General features: G+C 57.4%; 2 protein-coding genes across 12 annotated transcripts in view; both read right to left on the reverse strand.

The window, feature by feature from the left end:
• Nucleotides 1-16537, reverse strand: part of MACF1 (microtubule actin crosslinking factor 1) — a 225318-nt gene that overhangs the window by 127750 nt on the left and 81031 nt on the right. For all 11 annotated transcript variants that reach the window (XM_090058664.1, XM_090058667.1, XM_090058656.1 and 8 more), the window contains 9 exons: nucleotides 15981-16073; nucleotides 4410-4576; nucleotides 2996-3108; nucleotides 2761-2867; nucleotides 2180-2299; nucleotides 1974-2069; nucleotides 1454-1581; nucleotides 1203-1296; nucleotides 190-344 (listed from right to left, as the gene is read on the reverse strand). In XM_090058664.1, the coding sequence (XP_089914790.1) occupies nucleotides 190-344; nucleotides 1203-1296; nucleotides 1454-1581; nucleotides 1974-2069; nucleotides 2180-2299; nucleotides 2761-2867; nucleotides 2996-3108; nucleotides 4410-4576; nucleotides 15981-16073 (1073 nt within the window). The remainder of the gene's footprint in view (nucleotides 1-189; nucleotides 345-1202; nucleotides 1297-1453; nucleotides 1582-1973; nucleotides 2070-2179; nucleotides 2300-2760; nucleotides 2868-2995; nucleotides 3109-4409; nucleotides 4577-15980; nucleotides 16074-16537) is intronic.
• On the reverse strand, nucleotides 7058-11713 carry LOC149859372 (uncharacterized). Its single transcript, XM_090056733.1, has 2 exons — nucleotides 10565-11713; nucleotides 7058-7303 (listed from the first exon to the last, which is right to left on the reverse strand). Exons 1-2 carry the CDS (start codon nucleotides 11660-11662, stop codon nucleotides 7058-7060), a joined length of 1344 nt encoding a protein of 447 aa, XP_089912859.1. The 5' UTR covers nucleotides 11663-11713.

Below are 16537 nucleotides of genomic sequence, written 5' to 3' on the forward strand. Positions count from 1 at the left end.
AAACGATCTTATTTTTCTCCCTGGGTTGAGGGTTGGCATACAGTCACCCTTCTGCTAGGGAGGACATCAAAAGCAGGGCACACACTCAACTAGTGCTGAACCCTTCCTGCTAAGTTTTTGCTGGGTGTCTACAGACTAGCACCACTGTACCGCTCTGCCCAGGCCCACAGGACTTTCTCAGCCACTCACCTGAAGACCAATTCTTCCAGCTGGTAGTAATTCTCATCTCGCAGGATCTGTAAGTCCACCTGCAGATGATGGATAAGCCCTTCACACTCCTGCAGGTACATGACAACATCGGACTCATACTGCACTGGCTGACCGGACTCCAAGTGAGCGGCATCCTGCAGTGGGAGGTACAAGAGTTATTACTGGTGCTCCTCACGCCCGCTGCACCAGGCCTCACAAGGCCAGAGGGCTCTACCCTGGCTCAGCATCCACAGTTTGCAGACTCTGAAGCCAGAGAGGACAGTCATGAGCATGATACACACACACACACACACACACACACACACACACACAGACACACACACACCCCCCCCCCCATCTCCAAGGAGCCTCAGGTATTAACATGTGCTAAAGCCCATAATGCATCTCGCTGAACAATGTCCAGTCACCGCTTAAGACCTCTGGACATGGCAGAACCCACCCATCCTTGGGTGAGTGCGTGCAATGACTGAACCACCTTCACTATAAAACGTCCCTCTTATTTCTAACCCGAACATGCCTGGCTTGAGCTTCCAATGGCTGGACTGTCTTCTTCTGCCACATTACAGGGCCCTCAACGATCAGAAGGATGCAGGTTACTCCTTAATGTTCTCTTGGACAAACTAAACAGGCCGAGTTCTGCAAAACTCACTAGGCGCCAGGTTTTCCAGACCGCAGTAGCAATATTCTGACCTTTTGCCAATCTGTCAACATCTTTTTGGAAGCTGGAAGGAACTAAGCACTGGTTGTCCGGCAATGGTCTTTCTTTTGCTATACAGAGAAGTTATATCAGCTCCCTGATCACACAGCCAAGGGCTATATTTGTCCTCTTAGCTCAAGTATCCTCCTGGGAGCTCCCACTCACTTGGGTATCCAGCAGCCTGACCCTAAACTCAGCAGCACAAAGGAAAGCTTAGGAGGAAGGCAGGTCCCAAGGAAAGGAAAAACAGACACAAGGCACAACATGAAATCAGGAAAGAAGTGCTGACACTCACAGCTTGCAGCGTGTTCTTTGCCAGGGTGAGCTTTTCTTCACAGCTCAGAGCACCGTTCTGAATCTTGTTAGCGATTTGTAGCAGCAATTCCAGCCTGTGACAAGACAGGGGGAATCAGAGAAAAGCCACCTCCTCGGACACCTCCAGCCATTGGGGCTGGGGTGAGGGGAAGGGGATGGAGAGAGAAACAGGGCGACTTTCCAAGCAGGGTGCCGTGAGCTCCACGGGCCCCACCCCAGTTCAGCACCAACCTCTCCACTGCTGGCCGCAGAGACTTCTCACGCTCCAGCATCTCTATGATCAGCTTGCCCCACTCTTCCTCCACGTCATTGGGGTGGTAGCCCTGGGGCAACTTGATGCGGCCAAATTCAATCCACACCTTGAAGCACCACAAGAAAACAGTCTTTCATCCCTTCTTCCCTCTGAGATCACAGCCATGCTCTTCCATTCCCCCTCCTGTGACAGGCCCTCCTACCTCTGAGGTGGATAAGGCTCCCCCAACCCCATGTGGGACTGGGATGTTTCCATCCACACCTCTATCCTCACATCACCCTCTCTGTACTGCACTGGGAAGGAGTTCAACTACTGGGATGTGTTCAGACACTACAGCCAGGAGGGAAGCCATTGGATCTCTCAGTCCCCCTGGGTCCAGCACTGCTTGCATTGTGCTGTACCCTCAGGGTTATTTCTTTAACCCCGAACTGAATGCACAGCATGCCTTGCAAAAAGCATAATACTGCCAGCTACTCACACTGCTAAGAAGGCTCTTACCTCAAGTAGCTTATACAGCTCCTCTATCTGCCCTTTCTCTTGTTCTTTTGCCGGGATCTCCATTTCTTTGAAGTGTATGTACTGGTTATAAAGTGCCTGCAAGGGGACACAAAGCCACATCATCCTCCTGCTTTCCAGGCCACCTTTCTCCCACCAGCGTCTCCCCAGAGCTAGCATGCTCCAGAGGAACTTTGCTTAGCACTTGCCTTTAATTCTACAGGGTTCTGGGGGAAGGACTTGTCAGACATCAATATCGTGTGCTGCTTGATCCACGAGAGGAGGGAATCCACACGGCTCTGGTACTCCAGCCACCTGGAATCCACTTCCTGGGAGGAAGAGGGAGAGCCATGTAAAGGGTTCATCAGGGAAAACAGCAAGACAACAAGGCAGCCCATCTCTTCCAAGCCTCCTGTGTTACTGGAGAACTAATGCAATCACAGATGCTCGAAGTACTGGATGCTTGTGACTCGCAATGGCTGCGTCTTCCAAGGGTCAAATGCAAAAGGGGCCTGCTCTGGGGAGGCAGCATCAAAGGGGCAGAAAGGAGCTCCTGCCTCCAGGTTACACCTGTGCTATGTCCCAACACCTCTCCCCGGTCTCTCTTGCATGACTATTCCAGGCTATTTCATCTGTGCAGCCCTCTCGTGCAGACAGCAGGGGAAGCCTCCAAACTCTCTGCCTGCAGGGTAAGACGAACTTCCCATATGCCCAGCAGCTGCATGGGGAAGCTCAGATGAGCCCCACAAAAAACATGGGGTCAGCAGGTGTGAAAAGCAGAGGCTCTTACAACAGCGCTGATCCCTTCTCCGCCTTCGGGGACCTTGGGAAAGGCATCATAGATTGAAGACACATAAGTGATCACAGATTTCTCATCGGGCGACGGGACATCCACATCTGGTGAAAGGGAACAAAGACATGGGAGTGATCAGGGAGGGGCAAAGGGAAAGTAGATTTTCTCCCCATGCAGACACCAGAAAGTCATTTTGGCTAACCACACTCAGCCAGCTGCCACATCCTCTCACCTTCAGCATCCAGCAGTCGGGTGACTCCCAGCCTCTCTGCAATCTCAAAGGCCTGTTCCAGGTTCTCCCGGCTACTCTGGATCTGCACCCTCTCCATGTCCACCAGATCCGGCCTGAAAGACACAGAGCCCCCGTCAGGCTCCCTCCGAGACATCGCATGGCTTGCTGTGCAGCTGAACACATGCATGGACAGACAGGCACAGAGGCCAAGCAACAGAGAAGCCCTTGGCTGCAGGTACCCTGAATGGGAGTGCCAGGAGTGCCCGTCACCGGTGAGTAGTCCCCTGAAGGGGGGCTGGACCCAGGATGGATTAGTTGCTCTCCCACCCCCCAGCTGATCGTGATCTGCCACAGAGCAGGTGGTTGGCTTCAATTGCTGGGTCAAGCAGGGAAGGAGGCAGGTGTTTTCCCCGAGGGTACTGCAGAAGGCAGGTCATGTCCTGTGGCTCTCAAGAGACAGGCCCACGGGAGAGAGAAGCTCCCTGAAGCAGACCCATCTCAAGCAGAGAGCACCAATGTCCAGAGTGTCCCCCAGAGACTAGGGAAGAAAGGTCATCCGGGATGGGCAGAAGGCTTCTCTTTCTTGGGAACATTGTTTCAGGTCATTTCCAGCACTGCTGCCTCTCAGACCCCCCTGGGCAGAGACTGAGGACAAGTCTGAGAGAAGGGTGATCTAGAGGGAAACCGAGGCAGGGCAAGCCATGCCAAGGCAGGCCACCAGGAGGGCAGTGTATTGGCAGACCCCTTCACAGTGCCCCACCAGGGTGGTACTGCTAGTGCAACTGGGCATGCAAACAAAACAGGGTGTGCATGTGAGAATAAGGACCAGGAAATCTTCACGTTCACACTCAAAAGCGGTGACATCCCAGCTAGCTCCCAGGACTCCTAGCCTAGCACACAGCCCTCCCCTCGTCCACCGCTTAGGGGACATCTCAGTATGAGACTCTGGACTCCTTCCGCATGAGGCGTGAGACGTGGCCGGAGGAGCCCGACTTCTGGTTTTAGTGTTCCCCCTCTGCCCCAAACCCTCATTAAAGTTGCTGCTTCTTGCACCACTGCATGTTCTCAGCCTTCTCCACCAGGCGGGGCCCTGAGCCAGCAAAGCAACACCTCCTGGCAGAGGAGAACTTGGGCTTCAAAGTGCAGAGTATGACCATGTTATCCACATACTTTGTGCCCACTCTTCTGTTTTCTGCGGTCACTGCAGATTTTACTTTTGCTTTTGCCCAGTAAGCAGCAGGAACTTCTCTTACCACATTTCTCCCCCACAATCTGCACTCTAACTTCCAGCCACTCACTTTTGGGAAAGAGGTGCATGTGGTATGTCAGAAAATACGGTAATTGCGGACAGCACAAGCAGTGGTACGCGCCCCCCGACCGTTCAGGGCATCCCCCGCTGCTCCCTTCCACATACCTGTATCTGTGGATGAGAGCATTGAACATCTTCCCATCGCTCCAGCACGAGGAGAAGTTGGTGCATTTTACTCCGATGTAGCCAGCTGTCACCTTCTGTGTCCAGAGAAGCAGCTTCTCTTTCGCAGACATATCCCCCGACTCTCCGCTGATGTAGATGTCGGAGATCTGTCAAGACATGGCATTTTTTTGTATTTATTAGACATATATGCTTCCCTCCCCCCCAGAAAAGGGCAGCTTACAATAATAATAAAACAAGACAGATGGGACCAAAGCCTAGTTATACAGGACTACGGCCAGCTGCATGATGCACTAGAAAGCTCTATCACATACACTACGTGGGGGCGCAAGTAGGGAGTTGTGGAAGTGCCAGCTTTGAGGTTTACGGCCACATCTGGGAACATGCCCCCATTCAAACCCCAGGCCTGGGATCAGTGTCTACAGGCAGCCAGGTTCAGTAGGCAGCCGCAGCACGTCTGAGAGCAGACTAAAATCATCTGAAAGGAGAGGGCGTAGCAAACAGACTCATGCAGGCTGGTTTTTCAGAGCAAAGGAGTCCAGTTGGAGAGAGACGCGATAACCCGGGAGGTCTGAAATGGGACTGTTTCAAAAGATCTGCTACGTGCCTGGTAAACAGCCTGCAACGTTTGGGATTCAACTCCCTTCCTTAAGATCCAGGGGCTTCTTTGCTCTCCTCTACATGTTTTTTTGGGAGGGGGGGGTCTTTTGGGCAGAACCAAGGGCAAAAGCAGCAGTCATGCTAGCTCAAAACCTCAGGGTTCCTCCCCATGCCGGTCTCATGAGTCCCAGGAGAGGACATGCCCCAGCCACAGCCACATGGATGGCTCACACACAGCACTATCCAATGCACAAGGTATAAGTGATACCCACAGCCGGGAGGAAAGGCATCTTTAGTGCACCTTTTTAAGTCCCAAGGATCTTACAGGTTCTTCGTACAATTTCTCTAGCCTGGAAACGTGATTTCTCCTTCAAGGGATTCAGCGAGTCAATCCAGCCTACAGTTCCCTGTTATGCATTTCTCCTGAGAGCCAGGAGACAGGACCTCAGCGCTGCAAGGACGCGGGTTTTGGAAATACCCAACCTAGACCAGGCAGGGTGGGGGAAAGGCACCTGCAGGCAGATGGAGGGACACACTCCATCCGCCCTACAATGAAGAGCTGCGTGCCACATAGCGCTAGCATTTCCCGGCACTTTACCCTACACCACATCCAGCCCATCCCGCTGGGGGACAACCTCCGGGAACGTGGATTGATACCCCAAGGCAGCTGCAGCATGTGGAGGTGGGGAAGCATCTCTAAGCCTGGCCAGAACGGCCCCGCTCAGCCGGGCAGCCGAGAGGATGACCCAGCTCGAGTCACCGCTGCAGACAATATCCTCCAACCAAAGCTGCCAGTTGGCGTGTTTGCTTCCCGGGATGAATCCAGGCAGCTCAGAGCAGCCTCACCTCCCAGCCTGACTTCACAGAAGCAGCAGGAAATCGCATCTGCCGGAGCAGACGTGGGTAAGGCAGGGCGGCGAGAACAGAAGCCAACGCAGAAATGGCTCCGTTTCCTCCGAGCTGCCTCCCCGGCTGCTAGAGCGCCTCAGCCCGATTCCCCCGAGCTCCGGCAGCAGTGCCGTGGTTGTGGCACAGGACGCCTTGCGAACAAATCCAGGGCAGGCAGCTCTGAGCCACGAGCCCTCCCAGACAGCTGCTGCGTCAGGCGTGACAAGCCAGACATCTGGATGGGTCGGGGGCTTCCGGGTCTCGCTGCTATCATTGCTCTGACCGCACGGCTGGAGGGACCACCCGGTCCCCCTCCCTGCTCTCCTTCCATCCCCCATGCACTTCACACCCCCCCCACCCCGGCGTCTAGCACAGCGGTTCTCAACCTTGTCAGGCTCGAGGCACCCTCAGAAAATGCCAGCTCTTCGTTTTTCCTCCTTTTTTGATCGCAGAAAAATATGAGAATAATCCTTCTGCTGCAAAGAGCTCGGAAAGCAGGGCAGAATAGCTTTGGTGCTACGCCCTCCTACCTGACATCTCTGGGTTTCTCTTGCTTGCAGGCCGGACAGTGCTAACATGGCCTGGGACCCCCACAACACCCTTTAAAGGATCTCGAGGCACCCCAGGGTGACGCAGCAACCTGGTGGAGAGTCGATGGTCTAGTATTTGGAGCGCTAGGACAGGGACTGCCGTTTCCAATGTTGTCGGGACACCAGCCCGTCTGACAGGCTCCAGGGTTGACCAAAGCCACTCAGTCCTCTGCCCCAGCCTTGAGCGGACTATGGCTTCTTATCCCGTTATTTGAACTAGCTGTTTATTCCGGTGCCCCCCCAAGGGTTTATTATCATCATCATCATTCAGATTTATCTCCTGCTCTGTCACGAGAGGCTCGGAGTGGCTTACAATAAATGACAACCCATAGATAAGAAATAACAGCAGATTCCTCCAACCTGCCTCATTCATCTCAACTAATCTGATCCATCCACTTAGCAGCATCCCCAGCCCTTGTCCCTTTCCCTTCCAAGGAAAATCTTTTCCTTTTCACCACTCCCCTCCTGAGGTTGGGCAAGATAGGTTGCTGCCTACATTTGTACTCTCTGAACCCGCTCGTCCCTACCCTGCCCTATCTAACGCCCCTGCCCTCAGCGACAGGTCCTGATGGCATCCAACCCTTTTCCCAGCCTCGTGACTTGGGAGACCACCTCGCCCAGGCTTGCTTGGAAGGGACAGCTTGCTTGGTCCACACAATGGTTTTTAAAAGGCTGCGACGGCCGGCAATAGCGCGTGAAGGTGATTGCCGGCTGTGCCGCGGAGAACACGACCGCGGCATGCACGAGAGCCGAGCCGACGGGCGGCAGGCGCTGGCTCCGAGCTTCACAGGCATCTTTCTGCGGGGGGCAAGAGGGAGGGCAAGCCCATGCCTAGAAACGCGGTGGGGAGCGGCATCATGACCCAGTTTCCAACCGAAAAGGAGAAACCGGCAGCAGATCCCTTTTAAGCAACACCGCAAGTGCCAGCTGCTGATCGACGCAGCCACTCTCCTCCCCAGTTACCTTCTGTTAATTAAGGGGCAGGCAGGAGGGGAGAGCTGAAGCTGCTCGCACTTCCAGGGCGCTGGTGGAAGATTAACCCGGCTGATTTGCTTCCGGCTGTTTGAGACGGGGAGGAAAGCCCCAGGGCCCAGGAGCAAACCCTTCTTGCTGTAACATGGGGACCCCTCACTCCTGCCAAGCCCCCGGCTGCTTTATTCGAGGAAACCAAAGGAGGGCTCAGCAGACGGCTCCCAGCGCACTGCAGTCCTTCAGGAAGGTGACTGGGAGGGAAACGCTTTCAACTGGTTTCTGCTGCTTGCGGGAAAGAGAAAGGGAGCCGCAGGGCTGGAGCCCTCCCTTTCCTCCCCCCCACGGCGGCTGCTGAAGCCCAGCCAGGAGCGGCAGCGGCAGGGTAATTGGTATGCTGCTGCTCACCTCCTCCCCGGAGTCCGACATGCTCATCACGCAGCCAACTGCTCTTTGTCAGTGCCTGCCACGCAGCCCCCTTAACTCTTCTGGAGCCAACGGGGGGATTTCCTTAAAACCCTGAGCCCGGAGGACCACAGGCCGGGAAGGCTCACCAGGAAGGCCACAAGCAGCATGGCCTCTTGGCAGACCAAAGGGTCTGGCATCGCTGCCCAGGCTGGGCGAAGGGCCAGTAGACGCGCAGGGGCCCAGGACACAGGATGGACGCCCTGTGGGTCTCAGCCGCTCAAGCCCGGAGGCTGAGGACTAACACCTGCTCATTTGGAAGTGGGGAAGTCTTCTTCCAACAAGCCTGTCCTCCAAAGCCAGCTGCGGGCCAGGTCTCACCCGGCCCCTTCTGCGTTTCTTCCACCTTCCTAACTCTCAGGAAGGCCCCCCTCCCAGCCAGGCGGGCAGACTTCCTGATTTACCCCTGCCAATACCACTGGGGATCTTCAATGGCTGCCCTTGTCTTAAAGTTTCTGTGACATCTGCACAGCTGGACTTGGTGCCGGCCCCATCTCCCCTCGTGGTCAAGCCTGCCCTTGGGATCAAGGATTCACGCCGCCCCTGGCGAGGACTCTCTGAGGACATGGCCAATGCAACGTAGGGCACCTGGCGCGGTTTGCTCTTGTGGCACCGGGCAAAACTCTTCTGAGCCTCTTAATGACTAGCCATTGAAGCTAGTAAACCCGGTCCTTCACGGGAAGCTGGAGTCAAAAATGCAAGAGCTACCAGTGCACCACCCATGCACGTCTCCCAGAGCCAGAGCCTCGGGGCACCATGCTTTTCCTACTCAGCTTGGAGCAACCTCTGTCTACAAAAGCACAAGCTCTCCTCTGGGAACTGGATGGAAACACTCAAGTCAACAGCTGGGCCCGCAGAGGCTCCAGCAGCCTGCAGTTCGGACCCGAGGTAACCACCTGTTGATCTGCCCCCGGCTAGCACCTGGCAAAGTGGGTTGCTGCTCCTGTCCGAGCCAGTTGTCTCTCAGGTGCCACCTTGCTCTGTGCTCACCCCAAAACAGCAGTGGGCTTTCCTCAAGCAAGCCCACCAACGGATGTGGAAATCCCGCCCACCCCACGCTCCGGGCAGGCGCAGTGCCCTTGGAGCCACGAGCCCAAAAGTCAGGGAGACCGGCTGCCCACCCCCGCAGCGTGGCATGCAGCAGCCAGCTAGCTCTTCCCAGAAACCCCCAACCGGCCTCAGCACACACTGCAACCCCAAACCAAGCGCACACGTGCTCCAGCCCACCAGCCCCCACCCACCTCCTCTGACTCTCCAAGGTGTGCCCCCCTCTCTTGCAGCATGGCAAGTTGAGGTTGGATATTAGGAAACATTTTCTCACTAGGAGGGTGACGAAGCACTGGAATGGGTTACCCAGAGAGGCGGTGGCATCTCCATCCTTGGAGGTTTGTAAGACCTGGATGGACAAAGCCTCGGCTGGGATGATGTAGTTGGAGCTGGTCCTGCTTTGAGCAGGGGTTGGACCAGATGTGACCCCCCGAGCTCCCTTCCACCCTCATTTTCTGCAAGTCTCCAACAACCCCTAGTTCTGCTGGGACCACTCACAGCACTGCCGCACTACAACATGAACCTGTTGCCAAAAAAGAGGCGGCCTCGGGACCGGCTGCACTTGTGCCCATCCCCAAGGAGCAAGTCGGCTTTGCATTTGATGCCCATTTCATTAGCCTCTGAGAGCACGGGGATTCGACAGGCTGCCTTTAACACCAGTTTCCTCCCTCGCTCTCCCACTTTCTCAGTGGATGCCAGTTGATTTACAGCTTCCTTGCTGTCCTCTGTTTCTCTCATCACTCTGCTCTGGCTGGCTGCAGGTTTAAGGCTGAATGGGGGATGCCACCCTCTGCTACCCCCATGTCACCATGCCCCGTCCCCCGCCATCCATCCCACCCACCGGACCCAACAGCTGCTAATGAAAGTGCTTGTTAAGTTGGCAGCAAAGCTCGTTTCAACCCCCCACACAATAATTAAGGCCAGGAAGTGCTGATCGAGCCAGTGACATCACTTCTGCATGCCACGGCCTGGGGCTGTCTGGCTGCTCTGTGCCCAGGGACTGGTCTAACAACCCCATGCCCACCCGGCGCGCTTTATAATCCTGTCACCTCCCCCGTTCTGGCAAAACCCCAGCCAATGGTGGGAACGGGGACGGCAAACACCTCTTGTATGGGTCAGAAGCTGCCACGGGCAAGCCCCTGAGAGCGTGCAAACGCAACGAGCCGGCGCACAGCCTGCACCCGCTCCGAGCATCCTTGCAGGTCTCCACTTGCTCAAGATCTTTCTCAATTAAATGCCAAGAGCAGCTCAGGCAAAACAGGGTCAAGCGCCCAAGCAAACACCCCCTTTGCCCCGCAGGTCGGACGCGGTTATCCGACCTCTGTGCTAACTACATGGGGGTGGAGGGGTTGTTACAGCCTGCGCAGCTCCTCGGGGAGAAACTCCGCTTCAGCAGCGTTCCCGGTCAGATTTAACCTGTCACTTCTCGGCACGGGGCTGAGCGTGGGCGAGTCACTTGGGAAGGAATCCCTCCAAGGAAAGGCGAGGCTACAACATGAACAGCAATGCTCTCTCTACCCCCTCCGCCCCATCCCCACACCCCTTTCCGAAAGGGCGATTGCTCAACGGAGTACTGACCCTTCTTCCAGCGGGACCGGCACCCCTGTCCATCCTCCCGCTTGGAGCCCGGCGGTCTGCTTCTGCAGAGAGCGTGCAGCCATCTTCAGAGGGCGACGCCAGGGCCCTGCTGGCACCCTCGGCGGGCCGATGGGAGGAATCACTCCCGTACCCTGAGGAGCGCTGGACGGTGCCAGCGCTGGGCCCGCTGACGGAGGACACGCTCTGGGAGGCCGGCAGCTTGGTGCCAGGCTGCGCCCACGAGCCCGCCCCCCGTTTCGCAGCAAGCTTCGAGTGCGTCGCCGGCAGCAGGCGTAGGGGCCTCTCGAAGCCGTGGCCATCCACCTGGTCCACCATGGGCGACGGCGTGGACAGCTCCGAGACGGTGCCCACCTCTGCCATCCACGAGCTGGTCCACGTGGCACTTGAAACGCTCTCATTCCCGTCTTCTCGCTCCGAGGCCTCCAAGGACCCGCCGGCTTCCTCCGAAGGCACAGACCTCTTCAGCTCCTGCTTTCCGGAGGGCTCCTCTCCCTCTCCCTGCTCGCCGCTGACTGCAGCCTCCCTTTGCAGAGGAAGCAGCACAGCCCGGCTGCTCCCAGCCCCGGTCCTCCGAAATCCCACCAGCCGGCTCACCGCCTTCTCGCAGTTCTTCTCCGCCGGGTTGTCGAGGAGGCGAGCGATGACAGTCGTGCCCTCCTCGAGGGAATCCCCCGGGAGCCCCGCTCCCACCCACCGGGGCTCCAGCACCAGGTGGGCTTTCCGGACCTCCCCCTGAAACCTCTCTTTCACCTGTACGACATGCCCCCGGGGCGGCGCATCCAGGCCCGGGCGGGGACAGGGATCCACAGCCGGCGAGGCGTCTCGGCGTAGGCTCTCAGCAACCTCCCCTCCTCCCTCTGGCCGAGCAGCCGCTTTGAAGTTCAATGCCTCCACCTCTCCAGCCGCCTGGGTGCCTGCCGAGGGCTGCTCCTTCTCTGGGCTTGCCTCTGGCACCATCCTCTTCTTCCCCCTCCACTTCCGTTTGAAGCGAACCCGTTTTTGGGGGGACAGAGGAGCCCTCCCCGGTCCAGCAGCTGGTTCTTTCGGCTCCTTAACACAACCCAGAGAATTCCCCATCTCCTCCGTGCGGCACGCACCGGCAATAATGCAGCTAAGCTGGTCTCGGGCTCCCGAATAAATCCTAACCTCCGCTTCATCAGATTAGATGCACAGTCTCAAACACGCAGTACTGCGGGCAATCCCTCATCGTCTCTCTCCCTCGCTCGCTCGCACGCACAGAGTCTCTTCCCAGCCGCTGCCGCTCCAGACAGCCATCTTACAGACTGGGAGCTGCAACAAGACAAATTCAAAGCATCTCACTGCAGTTCAGAAATCACTTGACCTAAAAGCAGACGGAGTCCGGATTGGCTGCAGCTTTCTCTCTCCAAATATGAGGTAATTGGAGCACGGCCCTCAGCAACACAAACAGAGAGCAGGCACCAGACAGAAATAGGGGAAAGGGAGGGAGGGGGCGGTAGTGGAGTCGGGGGGATGAGAAAGGAGGGAGGAAAGTAAGAAAAGGGGAGGCTGGTGAAGGTAGCATAAAGAAAGGGGTGGGGGAGAAATCAGAAGCAGCAGGGAGGAGCCGGCGTGACTCGGCGAGCGTGCCAAAAGGAAATCCCCCGGCCAAGTGGCGTGGGCACCTGTCCTGGCTGACAGGTAGGGCGTCTGCTCGTGGACGCCCATCGCTGGCCCCCCGGGACCGAAGGTGGACAGCTGAATCCAGGCGCAGGAGCTCCTGGCACAGAGGGGTGGCACGGGGTGGGGTCTGACCCCTGCAGAAGGGCTAGCTGGTGCTACGGGGCCTCCGAGGGACCCCGTGCATCTCGGGCACCCTCGGGAGAAGCCAACTGCCTGGGTGCCGAGAGGTTAAATCCACAGTGTGCGCGATGGCGATTAGCAGGGCTCGTACAGGGACCATCCTGCCTCGCTTCTGCCGATGCCCGAGGGGAAGCCTCAAGCCCCTGCATCCACGGGGGAGCTCCCGCCAGCGCCCGCCACCTTGCACGTGGGACCAGACGCTCCAGGGGCCCCTTGCTCCCCTTCACGCTGGTGACCAAACCCCAGCAAGGCAGGGCTGGGAAGGGAAGGACCTCACGCCTGCCTGCCTCAAGGAGCAAGGGAGGGGCTGCTTCTTGGGTGGTAGGACAGGGAGCCCCGTCTGCCACGCAGCAGACCCCTTCACCCTCACCCTGCCCTGCACCGCGGCGGTCATAAGACACTGCCAGCAGGGCCATGACCACTCTCCAAATCTCCAAACCCATGCCCGGGCTCAGACACAGCAACCTGGGGGCATCCCAGGGACAGCCCTTCCCAAGGCTGCCCACTTCCATTTCAACCAGCACGGGCTCAGGATCCTCCAGCATCGAAGGCGGCACTCAGGCTGCCGGCCCGCGTGAACCAGCCCTGCGGCGACAGAGCAACGGCACGCAGCCGCTCGCAGGGAGCGCGCGGGGCAGGAAGGCAGGAGCGTCCAAGCCGGGAGGGAGGCGACGAGCTCAACCGTGGAGCTGCCTCCCCAACAGAAACCTGTTTATTCCCGGCAGACAGAGAAAAAAGGCTCCTCTCAGGGAGCAGGCGCCGCTGGGAGCACATAAGCCGCCTGTGCCAGCCGGCTACCCTTAAACAAATCCCCCCTGCGCTGGGAGGTCTCGCATCCTTCCCAGGGAGAAGGGGGTGAGCGGAGCCGGGGCGCTCTCCCGTGGACCAAAGCCCGGGTCTGCTCAGCTGCAGGACGGCAGCACCACCTAGCGTCCACCGCAGCCTTCAGGAACAACCGCCCCAGCCCTCCGAAACAGCAGCCACGGGGGACAGCTCAGCAACGCGGCCCCTCCAGCGACCGGAGCCAGGTTCCAGCAACTCACCCCACGGGACCCGAGGAGCTCGAGGCGGAGGGGGTGCGGGCAGAGGGGCAAGCTCACCCACCTCCCGCCTGGGTTTGGAAGCCGATTCCTTTGTCTCCTTTTGCTCAGGAGAAGCTAATGCTCACACCAGCAGCCACGCAGGGACGAGCAACGACTGGCCTCACTAGGATGCCTAATACCCCTCACACCTGCAGAAGGAAGCGGCTCCTCTCGCACGCCAATCCTGCTCCGCTCTACCCCGTCCTCGGTCCCCAGCGCAATCCAGCAGGAATCTAGTTCACCGGCCTAGGTGGGTCCAGACTGTCCGACACTCACGCAAGACAGACAAGGACTTTTCTCTGTGGCCGCAGGGGACAGCACTAGGAGCAATGGTCTCAGGCTGCAGCAGGGGAGACGAGGTGGGAGGCGAGGAGGAACTTTCTGAGGACGAGGGTGGTCAAGCGTTGGACCAGGCTCCTCCGAGAAACTGTGGCATCTCCATCCTTGAAGTTTTCAAAAGCAGGTTGGACGGACACTCGGCTGGGTTCAGTCAGGGACGATCCTGCCCTGAGCAGGAAGCAGGACCAGATGTGATGCTGTGAGGTCCCTGCCAGCCTTACTTTCCTCTGATCCCATGATCCCATTCATGGGCGCGATGCCCTCCTTCAGAAAGATGCAAGCCTGCATCTTGCAAAGCAATGGGCTGAGCTCCCCGAGATAAGCAGGGAAGCCCACACGGGCTTGAAAGGAACAGAGCAAGGCTCCAACAACACTGCAGAGCTGTTGCAGGGACCATGTACTCTGACCCGAGGGGCATGTGCACCCCTCATCGTGGAGACCTTCTGCCTTGCTGGGACCGATCGATTTGTTCCCCCCTTGGGAAGAAGGTGCCATTCAAAACATGCACCCTGAAGCAGGAGGGGCTGGCGAGTCATGTCCCACGGCAGCTGCTCCAGCCCTCTTGTACAGGCCAGAAAGGTTCATGCAGTGGAGGAGGAAGAAGACGTTTGCTCTGCTTGAAACACCATGACAGGGCCTGGTTTACAGGGCACCCAGGCACCCTTCGCACGCCTTAAATCAAAGACCCCTACCAACCAGTGGTCCGGGGCCATGGGGTTGCACCCATGGAGGGAGGGAGCGAATGGATGTGGTCAGGAACGTGTCCACAGGGGCAGGGGGCTAGTGGGGAAGAGCTGCTGGCATCAGGCAGCACATGCCAAACTGGAAACTCAGGGCCCCAGGTGCACACTGTCCCTATATGGAGGTCTGGCCTTGCATCCACAATAAGGGCAACCTCTGACCACCTTGTGAGCGAGGAAGCAGGGCGGTTGGAGGGTGGCGACCGTGCCCGAGAGAGCTGTCCATGCTTCAGCACTCAGGCCAACTGGGGCATGGCAACACAGCGGGCAAAGGCTCTCTCAGGCTGTGCCCAAACTGCAAGGGAGAGACCCCCACACAGCTGCGGGAGGCCTGCATTCAGGAGATGGGCGAGCTTCCCTCATCAGGCCAGTGCCGAATGCTTAAGGCACCTGACTGTGCCACCAAAGCCTGTGCTGGTGCTCAAGAGAAATGGCCAGGGCAAGTGGCGTGCTCCTGGGAGCTCCCAGACACCGTCACAGAAAACCATCGACTGCATCCTAGCCACGCTGCGTTCAGCAAACAAAACTCCACAGAACCCAGCCGGTGCAGGGTTTGCCCTCACCGAGCAGAACAATTTAGCTCCCGTCAGTGGGAAAACGGTGCCTGGATTATCCAGATCTCATGTTCGTGAACCAGCCAACAATGGTCACCAACAGCGAGGGGAGCTCTGCAGCGAGGAATGCCTCTCACGAGCTCCCCTGCCCCTCCAGGGCGCTGCGATGAGGAAAACTCATATCCCTCACAGAGCGGCTGTCAACAAAAGCCTATTGCTGGGGTGGGAGATGAGGAGGGGGGATTGGATGCCACAAAACCATGTCCTGGCAACCTGCAGCCATTGGAGACCCCATAACAGGTTTTAAGGGCAAGGATGTCATGGTCTCCATGTCACGGGCAATGACAACTTGAGCCACTAACTCTGCCACGCTAAACTCCTGGCCCTCCAGTTGGGCAGGGCAACCTCTCCCCGACTCAAGTCCTGGGCCATGCATAGACGATGCACAGACCCATTACACAAAGTGCACAGGGAGCCCATCATGTCCTCCTGCCATGTGCACATGAAGAAACGTCTTCCCCCACTCTTCCCCAAATTTGCTCTGTCCACCCCAGCCCAGAGAAGTACAGCTCTCCAGCTCAGCTGAGCAAACAACTACCAATAACCTCGGTGCCAATCAAAGGGCCGCGGTGCACAGAATCCGTCATTAATGATTTAATTATGTAAATGTCCAGAGATAGGAGTTGTTATTCTCAGACAGCCCCAGTCTCCATGACACTGCTGCACAGGCTAATCCTCTGGACTGATCCAGATACCGGTGTTACCAGCACAGTATACGCGGGCCCTAGGCAGCAGGAGGAGGTCTGGAAACACAGAATGCCCCTCTTTCTGCTCCACGAGGGAGAAGATGCATCCCTACCTGGAAGTGGAGGATAATCGTCCATATGAGCCCCAGGGTGAGCTTGGGATTGCCATCTGTAATGTCATCGTTGCGAATGTTCACCAGCTTCACCTGGAAAGGAAGCAACAGGGCTGTCAAAACTCCTCATCAGATGCACCCAGAGAGGCCACCTCTGCCCTCAAGCCTTCCCCCCAACGTGCACACCTGGGAGGTGCAACCTGTCTGCACGAATGCAGAGCTGAGCCTCAAAGCTCTGGGGTTCAGCCCCAGCGCTGCCACTGACTTGCAGTACAGTCTCCAGACAAGTCACTCTGTGCCCCATCAGAAAAAAAGAGGGTTACAAAGAGCACTTCTCAGTTCTCAAACGCCTCCAGCCCAAGGGTCTCAAAGGACCTTGCTAGCTTTTTATCATGCAATTCAGGTCAGGAGGAGGCAGCCTTTGTATCGCGTCCTATGCACCTGTGCACAATGGAAAATCTATCACCTGCGTAGCATGGATAAAAGAGGGCACCCAAATTCTCAGCCCTCTCTGGCACTGCAAAGTCAGTCCACCACTGATCTAAGCCTCATGTTGC

The sequence above is a fragment of the Crocodylus siamensis genome, chromosome 7 (genome assembly GCF_052110815.1).
Source record: "Crocodylus siamensis isolate JL-2025a chromosome 7, ASM5211081v1, whole genome shotgun sequence".
Lineage (NCBI taxonomy): Eukaryota > Metazoa > Chordata > Crocodylia > Crocodylidae > Crocodylus > Crocodylus siamensis.

Excerpts from the sequence above, each read along its gene's own strand:
- LOC149859372 (XM_090056733.1), bottom strand. The coding sequence starts at position 11,662 with ATGGGGAATTCTCTGGGTTGTGTTAAGGAGCCGAAAGAACCAGCTGCT. Across the intron at positions 7,304-10,564 it reads CCGGTCCCGCTGGAAGAAGG|AAAGATGCCTGTGAAGCTCG; the intron begins GTCAGTACTCCG and ends TGCCCCCCGCAG.